The sequence below is a fragment of the Stegostoma tigrinum genome, chromosome 41, assembly GCF_030684315.1.
Source record: "Stegostoma tigrinum isolate sSteTig4 chromosome 41, sSteTig4.hap1, whole genome shotgun sequence".
NCBI lineage: Eukaryota > Metazoa > Chordata > Chondrichthyes > Orectolobiformes > Stegostomatidae > Stegostoma > Stegostoma tigrinum.
In genome coordinates this window covers 3,236,415-3,253,885 of record NC_081394.1, presented here as the reverse complement: position 1 = coordinate 3,253,885, position 17,471 = coordinate 3,236,415, and the positions used below count along the sequence as shown (strand labels likewise).

Below are 17,471 nucleotides of genomic sequence, written 5' to 3'. Positions count from 1 at the left end.
GGTGCCACCTGTGCCTGGGGTTTTACAGGGGAACCGCACCAGAATGTCACATCAACAGCAGCAGCCTGTTTGATTAAAGGGCGGGTCCTGCTCTAGTTATTTGGCTCATGTTCTGTTTGGTTGTTTTTTCATTCCATCTTCCTCTGATGTCATGAAGCCTATAAAAGTAATAACGTTTCTCTATTCCCAATAGATTCAGCAGATCCTGAAGTCCAGAGGGAGACAGTCAGCAAGATGAAGATCCTACTTGGAGCAGTGCTACTCACCATATTGGTCACACAAGGTAAACGCTGCATGCAGTCCCTGTCTGTTCTCTATATCTGTCAAATCTCTCACTGAGAGCTTTTCACATGGAAATATCCATTTCAGAGACAGTAGACTGACTGAAACAGGGAATTGGTTTCTCTGGTCGAGTTAGATCCAGTGTTTGAGCCAAGGAAAGAGAGTATTGTTACTTTTTACTTGCAGTTTCCAAATTTTCTAATGTGCAAGACTACCATGTGTTATTGCAGAGTGATATTCAGCCCCAGAACCCACACATCCCATGTGGGGATTGAGTGTCAGTGTGTGTCATTGCAGAGTGATATCCCCCGCTGTGGGGATTGTGTGTCAGTGTGTGTTATTGCAGAGTGATATCCCGCAGTGTGGGGATTGAGTGTGAGTGTGTGTTATTGCAGGGTGCGTGAGTCCATGGAGAGTTTAGCATTGCTGTATACAATTACACTGCGATGAGCCCTTTGAGATTATGTGTTTAGGTATATTATTTCTGTGGGTGTCTTTCACCAAGTGTTGAGAAATTCACTCCTGCCTCACTAGATTTGCAGATGAGTTGCATGGTTGTTTTGGGAAATGGTCTGGACGTGGTTTGATGCAGCATTAGAGTGACTGTCATGAATTTGGAAGGACAGCCAATTGATTAAAATTATTTATCTGCAGCAACCCACATTTATGTGCGTGTATGTGCAATAATCATTTGTTTTGTTGGTGGGAATGTGGATAGAGTGTACTATGTCATTCTGTGATCATCATTGATTGAACAAACATTTATTGCCTATCTGTAATTGCACCTGATGTCTAATTGAAGCTACTTTGGTGGGCAGTTAATATTCACCAATTTAAGGCCAACTAATTCAATTAATTTTGACTGTCGAACACCATGCGCAGTAACAATGTTATCGGGTAGCTCCTGGTGTTATGTTGCTCAGTCTGCACTGCGAGATGCTTTATTCTATAGCTTGTGAAAACATTGTAGGTAAATTTTGCCAAGCAGCATCAGAAGAGCAAGAAAGTTTGATCTTTCGGGTCGAGAACCTTCTTAGTCTGAAGAAGAAGGGTCACAACCCAAAACGTCAAACTTTCCTGCTCCTCTGAAGCTGCTTGGCCTGCTGCATTCATCCAGCTTCACTCCGTGTTAGGATAACAAAGCGTGGGGCTAGATGATCGCAGCAGGCCAAGCAGGATTTTAGGAGGACATGAAGGGTCTCGGCCCGAAACATCAGCTTTTGTGCTCCTGAGATACTGCTTGGCCTGCTGTGTTCATCCAGCCCCACACTTTCTTATCTTGGGTTCTCCAGCACCTGCAGTTCCCATTATCTCTGATCACACCATGTTATCTCAGATTCTCCAGCATCGGCAGTTCCTACTATCGAGGTAAATTTTGCCCCTTTTTTATGTGTTAAGAAGATGAATTACAATTGATCTGATCTCACACTGAATCCAAAACTTTGATGAAGAATTTCAAATTGCACATTTTCATTCGTTCATTTAGATCCTCGTCTTGGTCACTTTCAAATGTTTGTCTCCATTAATTCATGTGTTATTTTTGTTGGAGATCTATTTTCTTGCATTGAAAGACATCATTAGCCTCAGTTTATTGTTATTGCATCTAACTTATCTGGATGAGTGCAGTTCCAACAGCAGGCAATCAACTCAACAGTATCTTGGACAGAGCAGCCCCCGCTCGATTGGCCCCAAATCCACAAACATCCCACTCCCTCCCCCACCGACGCTCAGTCCCAGCAGTGAGCAACATCTACAAGATTAGATTAGATTCCCTACAGTGTGGAAACAGGCCTACGGCCCAACAAGTCCACACCACCCCTTGAAGCATCTCACCCAGACCCATCCCCCTATAACCCACACACCCCTGAACACTACAGGCAATTTAGCATGCCCGATCCACCGAGCCTGCACATCTTTGGACTGTGGGAGGAAACCAGAGCACCCGGAGGAAACCCACGCAGACACAGGGAGAACGTGCAAACTCCACACAGACAGTCGCCTGAGGGTGGGATCGAACCCGGGTCCCTGGTGCTGGGAGGCTGCAGTGCCAGCCGCTGAGCCACCGTGCCACCCCACAGATGCACTGCACAAACTAATCAAATATCCTTAGATCGCACCTTCCAAACCCGCGGCCACTTCCATCTAGAAGGACAAGGGCAGCCACCACTTGCGAGTTCCCCTCCGAGCCACTGAGTTTCTTGACTCAGAAATATACTGCCTTTCTGCCAGTGTCACTGTCTTTCCTTTAGTGGCGTTGTGGGTCTACCTGTAGCAGCAGTTCAAGAAGGCAGCTCATCAACACCTTTTCAAGGGGCAACTAGGGACTGGGTCTTTAGAGGCGCCCACTTCCCAGATTTGAGTTAAAATATACATTTTCATTGCTTGTTGCAGGTTACTCACTGACATGTCACAGCTGTAATAGCCTGAGAGGCAACTGTGCATTGAACACGACGATAGAGTGTAACAGGACAACCCACTCCACTTGCAGATCAATCAGTGTCAACACTTTAATTGGTAAGTACAGAGCAATCTCGAATGCTTTTCTTTCATTAGGATGACTCAGTAACAGCAACACCCATTAATCGAGCGTCTTTAATGTAAAAGAAAAGCTCAAACTGTTTTATATGATTGCAATTAACCTTATCGGTGATTTCATTCGCTATTCGTCACTAATGGCTTGGATGAGGAAAGTGAATGTACAGTGTAAATGGGAAGGAAAGTGCTGAGGACAACACAAAAAAATCTGCAAGGAGTTACAGACAAGTGAGGGGAAGTGGGCAAAATCTCGGAAGATGGAATATAATGTGGGGAAATGTGAGCTTATGCTCTTGGGCAGGAAGGATAGAGGAGCTGAATATTATTTAAATGGAGAAAGACTGTAGAAAGCTACAGAACAGAGGGACTTGGGAGTTCATGTCCATGAATTACTAAAATCTAGCTTGTAGGTTCAGCAGGTAATAAGGAAGGCAAATGGAATTACTAGTCTTTAAAGAGCATGGACCTAGGGAGGCTTTGCTGAAATGATACAACACATTTGCAGTCCACATAAAGTTTCTAGGCTAATACCAGATAGGGAAGGACTGTCTCACAAGGAGAGGTTGAGCAGGGGGGGTGACGGCCTAGCGGTATTACCGCTGGACTGTTAATACAGAGACCCAGATAACGTTCTGGGGACCTGGGTTCGAATCCTGCCACGGCAGATGGTGGAATTTGCATTCAATAAATATCTGGAATTAACATTGTAAAGATGACCACGAATCCCTTGTCAATTGTCAGGAAAAACCCATCTGGTTCACTAATGCCCTTTAGGGAAGGAAACTGCAATCTTTACCTGGTCCGGCCTACATGTGACTCCAGACCCACAGCAATGTTCGTTGACTCTTAACTCCCTAGGGGCAATAAATGCTGCTCGCCAGCGATGCCCTCATCCCATGAATGAATAAAATGTTGAGCTTGTTCTCACTAGAATTTAATAAGAATGAGGGGAAGCCTTATTGAAACAAATAAGATTCTCGAGGGGCCCTGACAGGGCAGATGCAGAGATGTTTCCCCTTGTGGGAGAGTCCAGAAGCAGAGGGCATTACCTCAGAGTAAGAGATCACACATTGAAGACAGAGATGAGGTGGAAATGCTTCTCTCAAAATGCAGTGAATCTGTGGATTTCTCTACCACAGAGGGTTGTTGAGGCTGGATCATTAAGCCTAGACAAGGGTGAGAAATATTCTTAATCGTTGAGGGAATCAAGGATTGGGGAGGAAAGGCAGGAATCGAAGTGAGCATTAGAGCAGACTTAATGGCCTGATTGTCCTAACTCTGCTCCTACAGCTTAGACAGAATTCTGACGTTGAGTCATGTGCAAAGATACATAGCAGATATCTAAGTCTCAGTAATGAGGTCATGTTTTAAGAGGCACCTCAAAAGAATGGAGAGAAGGACATTCAGAGGTGCTCAGGGAGGGGATTCCAGAGCTCAGGGCCTGGGGCAGTTGAAAGCTCAGCTGTCAGCTGGAGACCAGTGAGATTCGTAGAATGTACTAGCGAACGTATGAACAGGGAACAAGAGTAGACCACCGGCACTTCGAGCCTGCTCGGCCATTCATTAAGATCATGGCTGATCTGATTTTAAACTCAACTCTACATCTCTACATCTCCCCAATAACCTTTCACCCGCTTGGTCAGGAAGATTCCATCTACTTCTGCCTTAAGAAAGGTTAAAACATTCTTCATTCAATGCCTTTTGAAGAAGGAAAATCCAAATGCTCTGAGAGAAAGAGCGAGGGAATGGACAAGAGGTCAGAAATGCAGGGAAACACAGATCTTGGAACTTGTAAGCCTTGTAGGAGGGACAGGAATTGGGAATGTTGTAGGTACCAGAGCAGGCTGCAGAGATAGGGAGGGGGTGTAGGGGCTGGAGGAAGTTACAGAGATAGGGAAGGGGTGTAGGGGCTGGAGGAGGTTACAGAGATATGGAGGGGGTGTAGGGGCTGGAGGGGGTTACAGAGATAGGGGGGGTGTCATTGCTGGAGGAGGTTACAGAGATAGGGAAGGGGTGTAGGGGCTGGAGGAGGTTACAGAGATATGGAGGGCGTGTAAGGGCTGGAGGAGGTTACAGAGATAGGGAGGGGGTGTTGGGGCTGGAGGAGGTTACAGAGATAGGGAGGGGGTGCTGGGGCTGGAGCGAGTTACAGATATAGGAAGGGGTGTAGGAGCTGGAAGGGCTGACAGATATAGGGAACGACTTACAGTGTTACAGAGATAATGAGGGTCATAAGGGCTGGAGGTGCTGGCAGAGGTAGGGAGGGATGTGTGGTCTGGAGAAGTTCAGAATGGGGGTTTTAGGGGCTGGAGGGCTGTTTCTAAGCTGAGAGTGTTATCGGGCTGATGGAGTGTGCAGGGATATCTGATGGGAAGGTTACAGAGATAGCTGCTACGGGAGCTAACAGATAATGGGCAGTGGAGGGGGGTGGTGGGGGGAGGGTGCAGAGGTTTGTCCGGACTGGAAGGATTTTTCTTCAGACTACAATGAGTGTTGACCCATTATAGGTCTGTTGGCACACTCACAGTTCCATTCAGGATTTTGACTCAGCGAAAATGGCAGAAGGGTGGTATACTTCCAAGTCAGGATGTCGCATGGCCTCAAGGGGAATGCAGTGGGTGGCATTCCCATGCATATGCTTCCCTGCTCTTCTTGAGGTTTGATGGGTGCTGTTTGAGGGGCCCTCGTGAATTTCTGTAGCATGTCATGCCGATGGTACACACTGCTGCTACTGAGCATCGGTAGTGGAGGAAGTGGGATGTTTGTAGGTGTGGTGCCAATCAAGCGGGCGCTGCATTGTCCTGAACTTCCTGAGCGTTGTTGGAGCTGCCCCCATCCAGGGCAAGTTTGGCAGCTCCATCACGCTCCTGACCTGTCTCTTGTTGATGGCGGGACAGGCTTTGGGGAGCCAGGGGGTGAGTTCTTCCCAGCCTCTGACCTGCTCTTGTAACCACTTTATTTCTACGGCTGCTCATGTCAGTTTCTGAGCTACATTAGTTCCAAGATGTTGATATGATAAGAGTGGCATTGAATGTCAAGGGTCGATGGTTAGGCTATCTTGTTGGAGGCGAACAGTTTTCAGAGATCGGATGCATTATAGGAGCTGATGAAGGATGTAGAGATAGATTTATGTTTTTTAAATTGTGCAAAGCATAGAAACAGACCTTACAGGCATATTTGTCCATGGCAACCAGATGTCCTAAATTAATCCTGTCCCATTTCCCAGCATTTGGCCCACATCCCTCTAAACCCTTTCTATCCATGTCCCCATCCAGATGCCTTTTAAATGCTGTAACTGTACCAGCCCCCACCACTTCCTCTGGCAGCTCGTTCCACACACGCACCACCCTCTGTGTGAAAACGTTGCCCCTTTTAAATCTTACCCCTCTCACCTTAAACCTACACCCTCTGGTTTTAGATGCTCCCCACCCCAGGGAAAAGATCTTGGTTAATCACCCTCTCTGTGGCCCTGATGATTTGATGAACTTCTGTATGGTCACCCCTCTGTGCCCCTGATGATTTGATGAACTTCTGGATGGTCACCCCTCAACCTTGTGGGTGGTGCAGAGATTGTAGAATCCCCACAGTGTGGAAGCAGGCCCTTTGGCCCAACAAACCCACCCAGATCCATCCCCTCATAAACCTGCACACCCCTGAACACTACGGGACAGTTTGGCACGGCCAATACACCCTAACCTGCACGTCTGTTGGGCTGTGGGAGGAAACACGCAGACACGGGGAGAATGCGCAAACTCCACACAGACAGTCGCCCGAGTGTGGGATCGAACCTGGGTCCCTGCGGTGCTAAGCATTGTGCCACTGTGCCTCCCATAGGCTGAAGCTGTGTTTATTGACTCTGAGTGACATTGTGGCTGTAACATGATACGATTTGCTCCGTTAGGTAATGAAAACAGCACGTACCTTGTGAGTGGCTGCGGAGGGTGTTTTGGCCTTGTTACTTTCAACAGTGGACTGATCTCCCACTATGTGCACACGACCTGCTGCAGCTCCAGCCTCTGCAACAACGATGTCAAACCAGGTAGGGCACACGGACATGATGCAAGACGTCAGGAGGTGGGCTGCTGTGGAGGAGCGTGTTTACCACCACAAAACTTTGCAGGCCAAAAGCAGAAGTCAGACCCTCAAACATAACAGAAGGAGTTAATTTTTCACAGATACTCGGGTCATGAATTCGGGACGTTCCACAAATTACCACAATGGATTTTATGGAACACCAGGCAGTTTGTCTCAGTCCCTTCCGAGGTGCAGTGAATCACTCATAACATTCTTGAGTTTGGCTTTGATGAGGAACGAAAACTGGCTCCTGTTGTCGGGAAGTACCTGACAGATGAAGGTCCTGCCCACTCTGTCATATCAATGCATCGTGAACTTGCTCTGTGCACGTTCAGTTGCATTCTATCGCTTCTCACGACCACTCCCCACAAACCTCATTGAGAAGCCTGCGCCCTTATTTTATCTCTTCGGAACTTGGGGCGGCGCGGTGGCTCAGTGGTTAGCACTGCAGCCTCACAGAACCAGGGACCCAGGTTCAATTCCAGCCTCGGGCAACTGTCTGTGTGGAGTTTGCACGTTCTCCCCGTGTCTGCGTGGGTTTCCTCCGGGTGCTCCGGTTTCCTCCCACAGTCCAAAGATGTGCTGGCTAGGGTGGATCGGCCATGCTACATTGCCCGTTGTGTTCAGGGGTGTGTGGGTTACAGGGGAATGGGTCTGGGTGGGATGCTGCAAGGGGTGGTGTGGACTTGTTGGGCCGAAGGGCCTGTTTCCACACTGTAGGGGATCTAATTTAATCTGGTCAGTAATGTCCTTCTGTGTTTGCTATGATTACCTGGTCTCACCCTGCTGCAAATGGTATTGTCTCTTAACCACACTCTGGTCAATTCAAAATGGGCAATGAATGCTGGCCCAGACAGTGACACCCACTTCTGAAAATTGAGCATGTTGCCTCTTTCGCCAATCACTTTAAGCCATTTGGTTCTTGACCCTTCCACTAATTGGTTCGGTTTCTCTCGATCCATTCTGCATTATTATCAGCACCTCTCTACGAATATACAAATATGAAAATCAGGAGCAGAGCCTGGCCATTCGGCCCATTGATTCTGCCCACCATTCAATGGGAGCTTCGCTGTTTTCTCCTTCCCCACCGTTCACCCTGATAACCCACGATTCCCTTTGTCTCTGTCTCAAAAATATTCAAAGCCTACATTTCTTTCTGAGGCAGAGTTCCAACTGGTCACACAATTTCTCTATCAAACCTCTTGAACTTCTCTTTCCAAGAGAGAACAATCCCAACTTTTCCAATCCACGTGACTTTTAGTGGGCACAGTTCTGAGATCCTGCCTGTAGAGTCCAATGCTTTGTAACGTTCCGAAGTGCGGGACTGGTTCACGTTGCTGCCTGTTTGCGTTTCAGACATCGAGAACAGCACGCTGAACGGGTTGGAATGCCACGCGTGTTATGCTGTTACCGAGATCGGGTGCAATAACACAAGGGAGACAGAGAAATGCAAAGGACAACAGGACCGCTGTATCCACACATCGGGCCACAGTAGAGGGCGTAAGTTCGGGTTTTTAGTCGCCACCTCACCTCTCTTGCAGAAACAACATTATGCGGTGAATTTTATGGGACAGAAAGAGGCTGCTCAGCCCTTCCTCCATTGAAATTGACAGGTGTAGACTGATATAGATAGGTTTGGTGAGCGGGCAAAAATCTGGCAGGCAGAATGTAATGTAGATAATTCAGAAGTTGTTCTGGGGAAAATGAAGAGAAATGTAGAGTACTGTTTAAATGGAGAATGACCGTGCAATTCCAAAGTGCAGAGGGACCCATGTGTTGGAGCACCTGTGTCTCTATAGGTACAGGTAAGGCATGTAATCCAGAAGACCATGGGATGCTGTCCTTCATTGCACGAGGAACTGAACCGAATAGGAATGCCATGGTTCATTTCTGCAGGGTGATACTATGTATAGTATAACCCAGTTAGCCTCCTCTGAACCAGCCCCAATCCAGTCATATCCTTCCATCAATAAGGAGACCAACTGGGTTGTTACCTGGAATGAGGGTGTGTGCTGTTGGGAAAATGTCGGACAGACTGGGCTTGTTTCCCCTTGGGGTTAGAGCTGAATGGCCTCCTCCTGTTCCCGGGCAGTGATTGGTCATTCAGCAGTTGAGGAAGGTGATGGGGTACTTGGGTGAGATGATCTCTCTCTCTCTCTCTCTCTCCATCTCTTGGTATCAAATTGATGGCTCTTCCTTTACTCCAAACAGTGGACCCAAGGACTTTCGTGATGAAAGGCTGTGCTTCTGACTTCCTCTGTCGAAATCCTACCGCTCTTGGACTTTTCAACTACGTGCCGTCCACGGCTTTCTACTGCTGCAAGGACGGCATGTGTAACTTCGAATCACGGAACTTCACCCGATCTACCACTCCTGGCCCCACAACCACTTCCACCTCTGGCCCAACCCAAGTCAGTGCCTCCCTCAGCATTGCTCTACCCCTGGTCTTCCTCCGTCTGATGCTCTGAAACACAACCCTTCACTCTTCACCTCTCCTCGGCTGGGTAGCAGGGGTCTGTGGGTGGAACCAGGGTTCCCTAGAGGGAGGGCCATTCCCAACATGCTCAGTGCGGTCAAACCCTCTTGTCAAAAGATTTACAGTCCCCTTCGATCTCCTGCTGGGAGACCTTTCCCAGCTCATTCCCTCCCACAGCTCATTGTACAGTATCTATTCTATTGCGGTACTTGCTCTGTGGCAGTTATGCCTACGTCATGTTTGATCCCAGTGTGTGTATAGGCCATTCAGCCCATTGTATTTATGAAAGATGTTATTTAGATCAATATTATTTTGATCCTACTCTCTTCCCTCACCCTGTGCTAATCCCAAATTAATCACACTGCCCTGCATTCTCCCAATGACCATATATCAATCCCCAAACTAATCCCACTGCCCCGCTCTCTTCTCATAGCCCTGTATCAATCCCCAAACTAGTCCCACTGCCCCATGCTCTCCCCATAGCCCTGTATCAATCCCCAAACTAATCCACTGCCCCTCTCTCTCCCCATAGCCCTGTATCAATCCCCAAACTAATCCCACTGCCCCACACTCTCTCCCCATAGCCCTGTATCAATCTCCAAACTAATCCCACTGCCCCACTCTCTTCCCATAGCCCTGTATCAATCTCCAAACTAGTCCCACTGCCCCACTCTCTCCCCGTAGCCCTGTATCAATCCCCAAACTAATCCCACTGCCCCACTCTCTCCCCATAGCCCTGTATCAATCCCCAAACTAATCCCCCTACCCCACTCTCTCCCCATAGCCCTGTATCAATCCCCAAACTAATCCCACTGCCCCACTCTCTCCCCATAGCCCTGTATCAATCCCCAAACTAATCCCACTGCCCCACACTCTCCCCATAGCCCTGTATTAATCCCCAAACTAATCCCACTGCCCCACTCTCTCCATAGCACGGCATCAATCCCCAAACTAATTCCACTGCTCCACTCTCTCCCCATAGCCCTGTATCAATCCCCAAACTAATCCCACTGCCCCACTCTCTCCCCATAGCCCTGTATCAATCTCCAAACTAATCCTCCTGCCCTGTTCTCTTCCAAAGTCCTGTATCAATCTTAAACTAATCCCAACGTCCCGCTCTCTTCCCATGATCTTGTATCAATCCCAAATTTATGTTAATGCCACAGTGCATTTTACAAGTGATAATGGGAACTGCAGATGCTGGAGAATCCAAGATAATGAAATGTGGGGCTGGATGAACACAGCAGGCCCAGCAGCATCTCAGGAGCACAGTGCTCCTGAGATGCTGCTGGGCCTGCTGTGTTCATCCAGCCTCACAGTGCATTTTACAATGCAGGTTTGAAGGAAATCACAGTTGACAAATTAATTTCTCTGATATTCCCCACAGCAAATGTGGAATGGCAATTGCTGGGGTTGGGGGTGGGCGGGGGTGTACGCGTAATAGCTTTACTGTTTAATTAAACCAACCTCTGGTCACTTTCTCCCACAGCAGATAAGAATGTGGAATTGAACAGAGTTATTCACAACTCTGTAGCTCTGTCATCAGTCACTGCGTCTCTGTATCTCCCCTGTGTCACTGGGCCAACACATCCGGTTTAAATATCTGTTACACATCCAGGCAAGTGATGTCAACAAGCTCTGTTTCAATGTGTAATTCAGGGGAAGTGTTCATTCACCTGTTTTACCCAGTGGGGTGTTGGTGGGCACAGAATGGCTTTGGCCAGGGAGGCGTGACTCTCGGATATCATTGGGGATGGCTAACAGGTTATAATGTGGGTGTATACTGGGTGGGTGCATTCTAATGGGCCGTTTCCTACTTTTGTGACATCCCTCAGTGCCAGAGCCAACAACTGCCCTTTCCCTGAGATCTTTCCTGCTCTTCCTAAGAACCTCAGCCATACAGTCCACCTCTGGGGGCAATTCAGAAATGATCTAGAGGGGACACTGGCTTAATTCAGCCACACAATGGTGTTTGAGGTGAGAATGGGCCTTTGAAGAAGAACGGGAGCAGATTCACTCTGAGTGCGGGATGCGAAGGAGTAACGTAAGGGGCAGCTGAGTTCAGGGTACGCCTTTGAGGTTAAAGTGTGCGAGACAGAGATGGCAGTCTGATCGCACTGAGACATCCTCCAGAGATCTCTGCAAAGGTTCACACTCCAATTGAAAGGGATACAGGCTTTTGGTGATGGAAATGCAAGCGTTTGTAAATGCCCGATGGTCTGTAATAAATTGTGACAATAAATTTGTAAGATCTTAAACAGAGGAGTCCTTTCTGCTGATCTCATGTCTCGGGTGACCACTCCTAACCTGTTTCCCAGAAACAAATGAAACACTTTCACCAGACCAGAACCGGGATCAATCAATATAACTTCATGACAAACACATCCGATTGGGATCTCGGGGGGAGTCTGCAGAAAGTGCACAGCACTGGGAGCCTCTACAGCACTGCAATGGATGAAGTGCATAGTAAAGAGACGTTCAAAGATAAACTGGATAAACATATGAGGGGGAAGGATATGGTGATGGGGGTGGACAGTGTGGTACTCCCTCAGGATGACCCACTGACAGTGCGGCACTGATGGTCCAAGGATGTGCACATTAAGTGGATTGGCTGTGCTAAATTGCCTGTAGTATTAGCCATAGGGAATGCAGGGTTACAGGGGTAGGGTGGGCCTGGGTGGGATGCCCTTCAAAGGATCGGTGTGGACTTGATGGGCCGAATAGCCTTCTTTCACACTATAGAGTTTCTATGATTCTATTTGAATATAAATTTCTTCCCACAACCCATGGCGTGAATGAACCATTATGCTTGAATATTAAAGACTATGCTTCTGACAGGGGTCATCCCTGGGAACCCCTGCACATCTTACCCTTCGCCTCAGAATCTAGGCTATCGAATGGACAAGAATGGGACACAAAACAACTACAATGACTTGCATTTATGTAGTGCCTTGATTGTAGGACAATGCCCTGTGGCAATTCACAAGACGGATTTTTAACTTGTTTGGCCTAATCCCACTGCTGGTTTGAGAAAGCCCAGACAGAAAGGAGCTGATCGTGACTGGCAGAAGGATAACCATTTGTTGAGGGGTCGAGGTCCAACCAGATTTCAAATGCATTGATTCTTCCTCGTGCTTCCTCACATGCTGTGAGACCCAAAGCAACACCCCGACATCCACTTTGTTGTGAGAAAGGCACCCCACTCAGAGAATCCTTCAACAACGGAGGCTATTTGGCCCGTGTTGTCCCGTGCTGGCTCTTCGCCTGATTCATTCCACTTCACTGCTCTCTCTCTCTGCTTGGCCCTTAAATTGATTTCCTCCCAAGCATTTACTGATTTCCTTGTTCAAAAGCTGTCCCGCTACCGGGAAGTGCATTCCAAATCCAAGCTGTCCATTCCATGCCCTGTTCCCTCAGATCAGTTTGCCAAAGATGCCAGATTCAAGCTTCATGTAAGGAGAACAGCCTCCTTTGCAGCCCAGGTGGATTGGTCATGCTAAATTGTCCAGGGATTTGCAGGTGGGACCTGCAAGAATGGCTCCAGGGGATGAAAAATTACAGGTTTTTTTTCTTTATTGATTCACGGGACGAGGGTGTCGCTGGCCAGGCAGCATTTATTGCCCTTTCCTAATTGGCCAGCGTCAACCCCATTGCTGTGGGTCTGGAGTCACATGTAGGCCAGACCAGGTAAGGATGGCAGTTTCCGTCCCTAAAGGACATTAGTGAACCAGATGCTTTTCTCCAACAATCAGCAATGGTTTCATGGTCATCACTAAGCTCTGGATTTCAGATGTGAGTTGTGAGGTTGGAGTGGAGAAATTGGCATTGCTCCTCTTGGAGAGGAGACAACAAACCGTACAGCATGGAGGTAGGCCGTTCAGCCCATACCGACCCTCCAAACAGCTCCCCTACCCTGTCCCTGCAATTCTGCATTTCCCATGGCTATCCCACCGTAACCTGCACATCCTTGGGCACTATGGGTAATTTAGCACGGCCAATCCACCCTAACCTGCACATCCCTGGGCATTATGGGTAAGTTAGCATGGCCAATCCACCCTAACCTGCAATCCCTGGGCACTATGGGTAATTTAGAACGGCCAATCCACCCTAACCTGCACATCCCTGGGCACTATGGGTAATTTAGCACAGCCAATCCACCCTAACCTGCACATCCCTGGGCACTATGGGTAATTTAGCATGGCCAATCCACCCTTCCCTGCACATCCCTGGGCACTATGGGTAGTTTAGCACGACCAATCCACCCTAACCCGCACATCCCTGGGCACTATGGGTAATTTAGCATGGCCTATCCACCCTAACCTGCACATCCCTGGGCACTATGGGTAATTTAGCATGGCCTATCCACCCTAACCTGCATATCCCTGGGCACTATGGGTAATATACCATGGCCAATCCACCATAACGTGCACGTCCCTGGGCACTATGGGTAATTTAGCATGGCCAATCCACCCTAACCCGCACATCTTTGGACTGTGGGAGGAAACCGGAGCACCCGGAGGAAACCCACACGGACAGTCGCCTGAGGGTGGGGTCACCATGTCACTAGAGTAAGAGACCTGACAGACGCTCTCAAAACCTTCAGGGAGCTGGTTGGAGCAGGTAGGGACAAACTGCCCCCACTTGTAAAAGCATTGAAAACGAGACTTAAAAGGATTTGCAGCAGAAGTAAATGAGCCGTGAGGAAAAAGCTTTTTCATACGTGTGGTTTTGGTCTGGAATACATTGGCAATAAATGTAGAGGAGCATGTTCCAGTCGGGTATTTGACAGCGCACTGTGTAACTACTTAAATAGAAACAATGGGCAAGGTTATGCGGAAGTGCCAGAGGGTGTCATGATATTCATTTGGAGAGCCAGTGCAGATACGAAGGGCTGAGCGGCCTACTTATGATTCCTCAGAAAACAATTTTCCTGATGTCATCAATGTTTTCTTATCAAAACATCTCAAACCTGCACTGAACCTTCAACCAACAGTTACAGATTCATACAACATGGAAACAGACCCTTTGGCCCAACGCGTCCGTGCTGACCAGGTATCCTAAACTGAGCTAGTCCTGTTTGCCTGCATTTGGCCCATATCACTCTAAACCTCTCCTATTTATATACCTGTCCAGATGCCTTTTAAACATTGCAATGGTGCCAGCCTCTATCTTTTCCACACACGCGCCATCCTCTGCATGAAAATGTTACCCCTCAGATCCCTTTTCAAATCTTTCCCCTCTCACCTTAAATCTATGCCGTCTATTATGGACTTTGCCCATCCAGGGAAAAGACCTTAAGTATTCAACCTATCCATGCCCCTCATGATGTTGTAAACCTCTATAAGATCACCCCTCAGCCCCCTGTGCTCCAGGGAAAATTACCCTGGTCTATTCAGCCTCTCCCTATAGCTCAAACACTCCAGTCCTGGCAACATCTTTGCAAAAATTTTCTGAATCCTTTCAAGTTTAACAACATCCTTCCTTAGCAGGGTAACCAGGATTGAGTGCAGTATTCTAAAAGTAGTCTCATCAATGTCCTGAGATAACAAGGCGTAGCGCTGGATGAACGCAGCAGGCCAAGCAGCATCAGAGGAGCGAGCCGACTAGACCTGAAACATCAGCCTTCCAGCTCCTCTGGTGCTGCTGGCCCTGCTGTGTCCATCCAGCTCTACACCTTGTTATCTCAGATACTCCAGCATCTGCAGTTCCTACTATCTCATCAAAGTCCTGACCAGCTGCAACATGACCCTCCCAACTCCTATACTCGATGCACTGACCAATCAAGGCAAGTGTCCCAAACACCTTCCTCACCGCCCTGTCTACCTGCGACTCCACTTTCAAAGAACTATGTACCTGCCCCCTGCAAGGTCTCTTTGTTCAGCAATGGGCCAAACTGGAACCATATTCCATTACGTCACTTTGTTTCTCCCTTAGGCTGATCTGAAGCAACTGTATTCAGCCCCAAGTCGTGTTCTCTGCTCTGCCAGGGTCTCCCACCTCCCGCTTCTCCCTGGAGTTGTGCCAGTGAATCTACAGCAAAAGTTTGTTTTAACCAGCATCTTACGAACAGACGCCCTTGATAAACGGCAAATAAAAAAATTATATATATTGTACATATACCTCAAGTACCGTGAAGTTTACTGCATTGTTCTGTCCAGTTATTACAGTTCTTTAATGTATTTCCCTCAATGTAAGCACACCGGTTGTTCAATCGAATGGTCCCACAAAATATCAACAATTGATTCAATTTTAAGTCAATTTTAGCTCTAATACCGTATGGTCAGTTGAAGGTGCAAGTGAAATGTTTCGCTGCCAGAAAATTTTGTGAAAGCAAAGTTGCATTATAATTAAAGTGATTTAAGCTGTGAATAAACTATAACAGCAATGTGTCTCCACCCTGCATTGTGTTTCTTTTACTTATTGTGTGTAGTTAGATGGATAATGTGGGCCTCTTGCTCAACTGGAACCTGCTGTGCTCATCCAGCTCTACACCTTGTTATCTCAGATTCTTCAGCTTTCTCGACCCACAAATTGATGCAAGATGTTTGCGGTATCTCATGTTCTGCAAAGCAATCATGCTCTTTTTGACTCGGGGTTCATGATGAGCAACATCCTTATCAGCAACTGTTCCAGCAGGGTTACAGGAGAGACTGGGGATAATGGGAACTGCAGATGCTGGAGAATCCAAGATAACAAAATATGGAGCTGGATGAACACAGCAGGCCAAGCAGCATCTTAGGACCACAAAAGCTGACGTTTCGGGCCTAGACCCTTCATCAGAGAGGGAGATTGGGTGAGGATTCTGAAATAAATAGGGAGCGAGGGGGAGGCGGATTGAAGATGGAGAGAAAAGAAGATAGGTGGAGAGGAGAGTATAGGTGGGGAGGTAGGGAAGGGATAGGTCAATCCAGGCAGGACGGACAGGTCAAGGGAGCGGGATGAGGTTAGTAGGTAGGAAATGGAGGTGTGGCTTGAGGTGGGAAGAGGGGATAGGTGAGAGGAAGAACAGGTTAGGGAAGCGGGGATGAGCTGGGCTGGTTTTGGGATGCAGTGGGGGAAGTGGAGATTTTGAAGCTTGCGAAGCCCACATTGATACCATTGGGTTGCAGGGTTCCCAAGCGGAATATGAGTTGCTGTTCCTGCAACCTTCGGGTGGCATCATTGTGGCACTGCAGGAGGACCATGATGGGCATGTCGTCTAAGGAATGGGAGGGGTAGTTAAAATGGTTTGCGACTGGGAGGTGCAGTTGTTTATTGCGAACCGAGCAGAGGTGTTCTGCAAAGCGGTCCCCAAGCCTCCGCTTGGTTTCTCCAATGTAGAGGAAGGCGCACCGGGTACAGTGGATGCAGTATACCACATTGGCAGATGTGCAGGTGAACATCTGTTTAATATGAAAAGTCATCTTGGGGCCTGGGATGGGGGTGAGGGAGGAGGTGTGGGGGCAGGTGTAGCACTTCCTGCGGTTGCAGGGGAAGGTCCCGGGTGTGGTGGGGTTGGAGGGGAGTGTGGAGTGAACAAGGGAGTCGCGGAGAGAGTGGTCTCTCCAGAAAGCAGACAAGGGTGGGGATGGAAAAATGTCTTGGGTGGTGGGGTCGGATTGTAGATGGCGGAAGTATCAGAGGATGATGCGTTGTATCCGGAGGTTGGTGGGGTGGTATGTGATGACAAGGGGGATCCTCTTGGGGCGGTTATTGCGGGGGCGGGGTGTGAGGAATGTGTTGCGGGAAATGCTGGAGACACGGTCAAGGGCATTCTCGACCACTGTTGGGGGGGGTGGTGGGGGGGATGTTGCAGTCCTTGAAGAACGTGGACATCTGGGATGTGCGGGAGTGGAATGCTTCTTCCTGGGAGCAGGTGCGGCGGAGGCGAAGGAATTGGGAATAGGGGATGGAATTTTTGCAGCAAGGTGGGTGGGAGGAGGTGTATTCTGGGTAGCTGTGGGAGTCGGTGGGCTTGAAATGGACATCAGTTTCTAGCTGGTTGCCTGAGCTGGAGACAGAGAGGTCCAGGAAGGTGAGGGATGTGTTGGAGATGGCCCAGGTGAACTTGAGGTTGGGGTGGAAGGTGTTGGTGAAGTGGAGAGACTTTACAGGAGAGACTGCT

At 48.4% G+C, this 17,471-nt stretch overlaps 1 protein-coding gene across 1 annotated transcript in view; it reads left to right on the top strand.

Moving 5' to 3' along the window:
- The first annotated feature begins 204 nt into the window (after nt 1-204).
- The window catches only part of LOC125448406 (phospholipase A2 inhibitor and Ly6/PLAUR domain-containing protein-like), a 118,417-nt gene continuing 101,150 nt past the window's right edge, over nt 205-17,471 (top strand). The window contains exons 1-3 of the mRNA XM_059641402.1: nt 205-283; nt 2,674-2,796; nt 6,719-6,856. Coding sequence (XP_059497385.1) covers nt 235-283; nt 2,674-2,796; nt 6,719-6,856 — 310 coding nt within the window. The 5' untranslated portion in view covers nt 205-234. The remainder of the gene's footprint in view (nt 284-2,673; nt 2,797-6,718; nt 6,857-17,471) is intronic.